The sequence below is a fragment of the Solanum verrucosum genome, unplaced genomic scaffold (assembly GCF_900185275.1).
Source record: "Solanum verrucosum unplaced genomic scaffold, falcon-dt-bn FXZP01000125.1, whole genome shotgun sequence".
In the NCBI taxonomy this organism is placed as follows: domain Eukaryota; kingdom Viridiplantae; phylum Streptophyta; class Magnoliopsida; order Solanales; family Solanaceae; genus Solanum; species Solanum verrucosum.
Window position 1 is genome coordinate 1,108,865 of NW_026019923.1, and position 9,312 is coordinate 1,118,176.

A 9,312-nucleotide genomic window follows, 5' to 3' on the forward strand; every position below is an offset into this window, starting at 1 on the left:
AGATACATGACTTCGAAATATCCAAATAAACAATGTTGGTAACAAATATGATGAGTAATTGAGTATTGATCACTAGAGATTTTTCATGAACATAACAAATTTCACGTCGAATAAAGTCTGTCAAATAAATTCAAGAAAATCAAAGTTAAATTTAATAAATAACTAGATTAACTCAAATATGTTGGCATCTTTTGTCCCTCAAGTTCTTTTTTTTTTCCCCTTCAAAATGAAGAAATTACATTAATTCACACTTGTCTATACAATTCAATCTCTTTTTAATTTCTTAATTTACTTATTATTCCCAAATAGAAGATGCTGAAATATCATCCCATGTGCTACTAATATTTTCATCTTGATAAGAAGCATTACAAGAACATAGGTTTAATATTGTACAAAAGTACATGTGATGTTCCATTTGATTTTGTTCATATGACCAACTTGGTATCATCCAATCCAACAATCTTGAGGATTCATCATCAACTTTTCCAAATGATGATTTTGATTCTGAATTACTACTTGTAATATTGCTTCCAAAACATTCTGTAACACAAAATAAAATGATTAGATAATCAGCTAATTATTGGTAACTCCGTTTAATAATTATTGATTTGATAATTTATAATAAATAGACGGGGAGCATTAGAGCCTGACTGATATTGTTGTTGTCATATAATTAAGAGGTCAGGGGTTCGAACTGTGGAAACAACTCTTTCATAAATGTCGGGTAAAATTGCATACAATAGATCCTTTTGTTCCGCCTCTTCTTCACACCCTGCCCATAGTGGAAGTTTTGTGCACCGAGCTTCCCTTAATGGTAAATTACAATACATGTAATTAATATAGTGATTTTTTTTTTTAAAAAAGACAATCCAATGCACAAAGTACCACGTGTTTGTGCAAGGCCCGAATAAAGACTTCACAAGAGGATTTAATGTAGGCGATATAGCTTAAAACGAATATCAATAACTAATTTCACAACTCAAATTCCTGACTTATAGATAACACAAAGAAGTGAATAATGTGAGAAATTAAGGAGAATGTTGTATTGGACCTTGTTCATAAATAAGTGCTTTCTTTCTCAAATGACTTCTCCAATAATTCTTTATTTCATTATCAGTTCTTCCTGGCAATTGTTTAGCAATCTGTGACCACCTGTTAAATTAAGTTAGAAAATTAAATTCAATTAGCAAAGTGAATTAGAGAATTTTCTTCTGAAAAACATAAAAATTAACTAAGGAGATTAATTAATTAATTAATTACTTGTTTCCCAATTGTTTCTGAAGTTTAATAATTAGATGTTCTTCATCTTGAGTGATATGGCCATGTTTTAAGTTAGGTCTAAGGTAGTTCATCCATCTTAATCTGCAACTTTTCCCACTCCTCCTTAGCCCTGCATGGAACCAAATTTCGAATGCAATTAAAATATGTATATCAACTAGCTAGAAAAAATAAACTATATAAAGATCTTGAATAAAAGAATTTTATGTTATATATGCAACAATCCGACCTACTATTGATACTAATGTGCCTTTGGGCCTAGCTAGGCCCACATGATGACTTTAATTAAAGTGCGTCACTAGGGTCTAAGGGGCTTGATGACTTATTTGTGGACCTAATATATCACATACTTATTTTATCGATATGAAATTTGCCTAGATTTTTATACATTCTATCAGTTTGAAGTACTAATTATTACCTGAAGCTTTTGCTAAGGCATCCCAACGACGTTCACCTAAAATGGCGATAACATATGCTAGTCTCTTGTCTTCCTCGTCGAGCCAAGGCCCTTTTCGTAATTTCTCTTCTTGCATAGTTACAAGTTGCAATTTGAAAGCCATGTATATATGATGTATATTTGTTCTATGGTTGCAACAATTTGAGAAAGTGACACTCTTTATATAGTAGTACACATAAAAATAGCAAATTGTATAGAGAAATTAATTACATAGCAAAAGTAGGTGGATAATGTACACTAGCTAGTTTGTGGAAACACCACCATTGGCTTTAGATATATTAGATCATCAAAAAGGATTTTTCAGTTTTCATTTAATATTATACTTAGTCGAGGACCTATCGAAAATATTCTTTATACCTTACAAACTTGCATACATCTGATTCTCTCGAAACCCTGCTTGTGGGATTACACTGAGTATATTGTATCCGTACCCATGACATTGTATATATATATATTAATAAATCCATATGTATCTCCAACTATTTAATTATAAACTTGACTAATACTATAGTATTTAACTTTATGTCATTATAGAGACACCCTTAAATGTCTAATTCTGAATCTACATCAAGTTCTATATTTTTGCATCACTAATTTTGGTATAGTATCCAAACGTTGCATTGTCTGTTGTACAATTCCTTAATACCATAAAAGTTTGTCTTGGTTTCATTATAATAATGTCAAACTTGAACATTGAATATGCAGGAGGTCACATATATTTTAAAAAAAATAAAAGTGAGGATAAGCATTACATAATGCTTTATGGTGCATAACAAAAATCCAAAAGATATATCTGCCCAAATCTTTCCTCAATTGAAAATTTATTATGTGGGGGTTTCTCAAATTTTTAAGTTCTACTAATTTGCATAGTTGACACATGAACAAATTGAAACTTAGCACTATTATATTGGTTGTTTTGCTTGATTCTTGTTATTCTAAGTGAATACTTGTTCAAATTACACTCTCAAATTGACATTGTGATACGTTGATTCACTATAATAATAAATAGAGTCAAGAGTGATTTAGTCGCAGAAAAAATTACTTCTTTCTTACTTGATTTGGGGGTGGGGGTGTTCCATTCACTAAAGTACTTACACCAAATAAGGCAGTGTACTACTAGGTTTATCATCGTGATTGGAATGGAAATCAAGATCACATTGGAGTCTTCATGGTCCAAGACAATCAAATCATCAATAACAGTTAAATGTGAGACTTCTTAGTATGTTCGTATAGTGACAACTGTGGGATTCTACTAAGTCTCTAAATGAGACATATATAGGTTTAACGGACTAATAATAGAACTTGGTTTCTTACATTACTACACAGGTATTACTCCTCATAATAATATATTCCATACTTGGATTGATTACTGGCTTTTCTATGGCTACTTATTCCATAAATTTGAGATACATAGGTTGGACAAACAAATAATAGAACTAGGTTTCTTACATTAAGTACACGTGTATTACCTCCTAACAACGCAATTCATACTCGGACAAATTATGAGAATCTCCGTAATGAGTTGCGGAAACATTACGTATAGTCCCACTATTTTAAGGTATATTTTCGCATTTATCAGTCAACTTTTAGAAATTACGCGATTTTCTTAATTTTTTGTGTGTATTAGCCCATGGATCTAGCACCTTGGAGAACCCAAATGTTTTTTCTGAAAAAACTTTATAAGGACCTCCATAATGAGTTGGGAAAGATTTACATATAGTCCCACGATTTTAAGGCATATTTTTGCATTTATGAGAAAACTTTTATAAATTACGCGATTTTCTTGATTTTCGTGTGTTAAACCCATGGATCTGGCGCCTTGGAGCACTCAAAAAAAATATTCCAAAAAAACTTTATGAGGACCTTTGTAATAAGTTGGAGAAACATTACGTATAGTCCCACCATTTTTAAGGCAAATTTTTGCATTTATGATCCACATTTTAGGAATACGCGACTTTCTTGATTTTTCATGTGTATAATTGGCTCATGGAGCGAGCGCTTTGGAGCACCAAATTTTTTTTCTAAGAAAACTTTATGAGGACCTTCGTAATGAGTTGGATAAGCATTACATATAGTCCCATCATTATTAAGGAATATTTTCGCATTATGAGCCAATGTTTAGAAATTACGCGACTTTATTTGTTTTTCGTGTGTATTAGCTCATAAATCTGGCGCCTTGGATCACCCAATTTTTTTTTATAGAAAAAACGTTATGAGGACCTCCGTAATGAGTTGGGGAAACATTACGTATATTCCCATAATTTTTAAGGCAAATTTTCGCATTTACGATCCAACTTTTAGAAATTACACGACTTTCTTGGTTTTCTATGTGTATTAGCCTATAGATCTGGCGCCTTGGAGCACCCGATTTTTTTTCTATGAAAACTTTATGAGGACCTCCGTAATGAGTTGGAGAAGCATTACGTATAGTCCCACCATTATAAAGACATATTTTTGCATTTATTAGCCAACGTTTAGAAATTATAGGACTTTCTTAGTTTTTCGTGTGTATTAGCTAGCCCATAGATCTGGCGCATTGGAGTAACCAAAAAAATTTTCTGAAAAAACTTTATGAGGACGTCTTTAATGAGTTGGGGAAGCATTATGTATAGTCCCATCATTTTAAGGCATATTTTCACATTTACCAACCAACTTTTAGGAATTACTCGACTTTTTTGGTTTTTTGTGTTTATTATCCCATGGATCTAACGCCTTGGAGCACACAATTTTTTTTTTTGAGAAAAACTTTTATGAGGACCTTCGTAATGAGTTGGGGATACATTACGTCTAGTCCCACCATTTTAAGACATATTTTCGCATTTACGAGCCAACTTTTAGGAATTAAGCATCTTTCTTGATTTTTTGTGTATTAACCCATGGATCTGGCGGCTTGGAGCAACCTAATATTTTTTTATAAAAAAAGCTTTATGATGACATCCGTAATGAATTGGGGAAACATTACGTATAGTCCCACGATTTTTAAGGCATATTTTCACATTTACGAGCAAACTTTTAGGAATTACGTGACCTTTTATTTTTCGTGTGTATTAGTCCATGGATCTGACGCCTAGAAGCACCTAAAAAAAAATTCAAAAAAACTTTATGAGGACCTCTATAATGAGATGGGAATTTTTTCGCATATACGAGCCAACTTTGAGGAATTACATAACTTTCTTGGTTTTTCGTGTGTATTAGCACATGGATTTGGCGCCTTAGAGCACCCAAAAAAATATCTGAAAAACTTTATGACGACCTCCGTAATGAGTTGGGGAAGTAGTACGTATAATCCCACCATTTTAAGACATATTTTCACATTTATGACCAACTTTTAAAAATTACGCGACTTTCTTGATTTTTAGTGTGTATTAGCCCATGAATCTGGAGCCTTGGAGCACCCAATTATTTTTTCTGAAAATTTTTTGTGAGGACCTCCATAATGAGTTAGGGAAGCATTATATAGAGTCCCACCATTTTAAGAAAAAAATTCGCATTTATGAGCCAACTTTTAGGAAACATTTTTCTTGGTTTTTTTTTTGTGTGTATTAGCCTATGGATCTGGCGCCTCAGAGCACCCAAAAAAAATTCTGAAAAAACTTTATGATGATGTTCGTAATGAGTTGGGAAAACATTATGTATAATTCCACCATTTTTTAAGAAAACTTTTCGCGTGTACGAGTCAACTTTTAGGAATTACACGACTTTTTTGCTTTTTTTTGTGTATATTAACTTATGGATCTGGCGCCTTGGTGCATCTAAATTTTGTTTTATAAAAAAACCTTACGAGGACCTCCATAGTGAGTTGGGAAAACATTACGTATAGTCCCACCAATTTTAAGGCATGTTTTCACATTTACAAGCAAACTTTTATGAATTACACAACTTTCTTAGTTTTTCATATGTATTAACCCATGTATCTGCCGCCTTGAAGCACCCAATTTTTTTTCTGAAAAAACATTAGGAGGACCTCCATAATGAGTTGGGGAATCATTACGTATAGTCCCACCATTTTTAAGTCATATTTTTGCATTTACGAGCCAACTTTTAGAAATTATGCCACTTTATTGGCATTTCGTGTGTATTAGCCCATGGATCTATCCCCAACTTTTTCGTGTGTTTTTTTGCCGAAACTTTTTGTGGACGTCTTTTATGACCTATTTAATGGCGTGTGTTGATTCGGGGGGCTAACGTCGGCATTTTCAAGTTCAAACGAGGCCCAAAATGGGAAATAAGGATTTTTCAAGTTTTTGTGTGTTATAGTTCTTGGATTTTGGTTATATGTGCATCCGGTGGTTTGGGAAGCATTATGTATAGTCCCACCATTTCAAGACATATTTTTGCATTTACGAGCCATTTTTTAAGAATTATGCGACTTTGTTGTATTTTTCGTGTGTATGGATCTGACGCCTTGGATCACCAAAAAAGAATTTCTGAAAAAGCTTTATGAAGACCTATTCAATGAGTTGGGGAAGCATTACTTATAATCCTACCATTTTAAGGCATATTTTTGCATTAAGAGCAAACATTTAGGAATTTCGCAACTTTCTTGATTTTTCGTGTGTTAATTAGCCCATGGATCTGACGCCTTGGAGCACCCAAATTTTTTTTCTGAATTTTTTTTATGAGTATCTTTGTAATTAGTTGGGGAAGCATTACATATAGCTCTACCATTATTAAGGCATATTTTCGCATTTACTAGCCAACTCTTAGGTATTACGCGACTTTCTTGGTTTTCGTGTGTATTAGCCCATAGAACTGACGTCTTGGAGCACACAATTTTTTTTTGTTTGAAAAACCTTTAAGAGGAATTCTGTAATGAGTTGGGGAAGCATTGCGTATAGTTTAACCATTTTTAGGCATATTTTCGCATTTACGAGTCACCTTTTAGGAATTAAGCGACTTTCTCAATTTTTCGTATGTATTAGCCCATGGATCTGGCGCCTTAGAGTACCCAAAAAAAATGTACGAGGACCTCTATAATGAGTTGGGAAGCATTACATATAGTCGCACCATTTTTTAACGCGTATTTTCGCATTTACAAGCCAACTTTTAGGAATTACGCAACTTTCTTGGTTTGTTGTGTGTATTATCCCATGGATCTTGCGCCTTGGAGCACCTAACAATTTTTTTGGAAAAAACTTTTTAAGGACCTCTGTAATGAGTTGGGGAAGCATTACGTATCGTCTCACCATTTTTAAGGCATATTTTCACACTAGGGAACTTGTCCGCGCTTCGCGTGGCCTTTAAAAATCTTATTAAACTTGTAAAAGTAGTTTCTTTTAATATTTGACAAATCGTGTAAAAGCTTTAAAAAAAATTGAGAAACTATGTAAACTATCCATTGCCTCAGTAACTCATATTTAATTGGAGAAAGTAACATTTGTTCTTAAATATAATTTTCTTCTTAATATTGATTTATTTCTTTTATAATAAATAAATGATTAATCATTGAATTTTTCATTCAATTGTAAAACTTTCAACTTCATCTATGATGTATATCTTACTTGTTTTCAAGAATCTTATCAATATAAGAGTCCTCTAAAATTATTTTTGATAACGATACTGATTGTAATACATAAATTGGAGATGTAAAATTTTAGTTATCAAAACTGACTCACGTTTTAAAAATATACTTACAACAAATCAGTATCACCACAATTTGCAAGTGATTATTGCTAATACTTTTCCAAGAAGAGAAAATATATATCATAATTTATGTCGCACACTTTTTTATTGTTCAGTCTCAAAGAATGTATCTTTCTATAATTGAAAACAATTTAATTTTATAGAGTAATTTTTTTTTACCTTTAACGAAACTATAGTTAGAGAGTATTCTTGAAGACAAATTTCAAAACTCGTATAAAATCGCTTCCAGAGAGATTTCCTTCAAGACTTAGCAATCAATGTAATTTGTGTTTCATGCTCTAGAAGGCTAAAAGATTATGTTGGTATGGTTAGGATGAGAGCTTTATAGGAAGTGAAGATGCATATTCAGCGAACACATCACATCACATGCATATAATAAATATACAAATAATCACAGAATTTCTTAAAGTCGAATAAACAATGGTTCTAGACCAAATTAGATAGAAACCAATAATTGTTGCTTACCATTAAATCAATTGTAATTTTGCCTGTTGATTTTGTTTTGTAAGGGAGAGAAGCCGCACCTTCCTGATGAGCAGAATTCACAATAGAGAATGAGATTTGGGATAATAATAGCTGTGTATTGTCTCTAACAATGGAGAGGGAGAATTATTGCAAAATAAGACCCTGCTCTTCACTTTACCGTTATATTAACGATAACAATATTAGGAAGAATTTAGGCGGAAAAGGGGACTGAATTTGTTGAGGTTGTCTCTGTTTCACCCCTGCATCTGTATCAAATTTGGCCCATGGAATACAACATAATCAATTGAATTTGTTTAATTCAGGAACCTCTGCATCTGCATCTGCATCCATTTAGTTGATTGCCAAAGGCTATGAAAAAATATATAATGCTAAAGCAATGTATAACGGATAACAGTATTGATGAGTCATAATATATATCGGATTAAATGCCATTATAAAATGACAATGAATGTTCTTTATGGTAATACAATGCCTGTAACTGATAGTGAGCCTTCATGAGACTCTTAATTTGATAGTAATTTTTTGCCTGAGCACCTGCACATTCATATTGATAGAAGAAATAAGAAGAAAAAAATCCAAATAAACCAAAAAAAGATAAATGACAATGCTGATCAATGAGGGGTGCCACATCACTATTTTATTAGCCAGCTTTATATATATATATATATATATATAGATTTACAAGCTAACTTTTAGGAATTACACGACTTTCTTGATTTTTCGTGTGTATTAATTCATAAATCTGGCGTTGTGAAGCACTCAAAAAAATTTCCTGGAAAAACTTTACGAGAACCTCCGTAATAAGCTGGGGAAGCATCACATATAGTTCCACCATTTTAAGGTATATTTTCGTATTACCAGCCGACATTTAGAAAATACGCAACTTTTTTGGATATTCGTGAGTATTAACCTATGGATCTAGTGCTTTGGAGCACCCAATTTTTTTTTCTAAAATAACTTTATAGAATCTCTGTAATGAATTTGAGAAGCATTATGGATCTTTCCCACATTTTTTAAGTCATATTTTCGCATTATTTAGAACAAAATAGATAGACATGCATCAAAGACTATATAATCAATGTGATTAGAGCTGAAAATTTAATCAAAAGAATAGACCATAAGTTCACATTCAAGCAATCATCAATTCACGAAATAGTAAGTATTTTCTCAACTTTAATTAGAGGTCTCAAATTTGCATCCTATGTATGAAGGCGTCTCTATTAGAGAACGTTTCACCCCAATGTAGACCTTCCAACACAAAATTTGATGTTGGTACAAAGGGCAAACCAGGCCAAGACATAAGTCAACAAAAACACAAGTTTTGCAACATCATACGACCATGTATGAGGGCTAGGATACCCATGTAGTACTTCATCAACAATATACCCCATGTGTAATCCCACAAGTTCGGTCTAAAAAGGGTAGTATACACGAATCTCACCCTTCCC

General features: G+C 32.6%; 2 protein-coding genes across 2 annotated transcripts in view; one reads left to right on the forward strand and one right to left on the reverse strand.

Annotated features, from left to right (window-relative positions):
* LOC125826321 (uncharacterized) overlaps positions 1-9,312 on the forward strand; it is a 198,133-nt gene that overhangs the window by 59,033 nt on the left and 129,788 nt on the right. The window lies entirely within an intron of this gene.
* LOC125826563 (transcription factor MYB27-like) lies at positions 296-1,811 on the reverse strand. The gene is made up of 4 exons (XM_049505917.1): positions 1,697-1,811; positions 1,261-1,390; positions 1,052-1,152; positions 296-540 (listed from the first exon to the last, which is right to left on the reverse strand). The coding sequence occupies exons 1-4, from the start codon at positions 1,809-1,811 to the stop codon at positions 296-298; spliced, it is 591 nt and encodes a 196-aa protein (XP_049361874.1).

Coding starts and splice junctions, on each gene's coding strand:
- LOC125826563 (XM_049505917.1), bottom strand. CDS start 1,811: ATGCAAGAAGAGAAATTACGAAAAGGGCCTTGGCTCGACGAGGAAGAC. Junction 1,391..1,696: donor TGCCTTAGCAAAAGCTTCAG/GTAATAATTAGT, acceptor GGTTCCATGCAG/GGCTAAGGAGGAGTGGGAAA. Junction 541..1,051: donor AGCACTTATTTATGAACAAG/GTCCAATACAAC, acceptor TTTGTGTTACAG/AATGTTTTGGAAGCAATATT.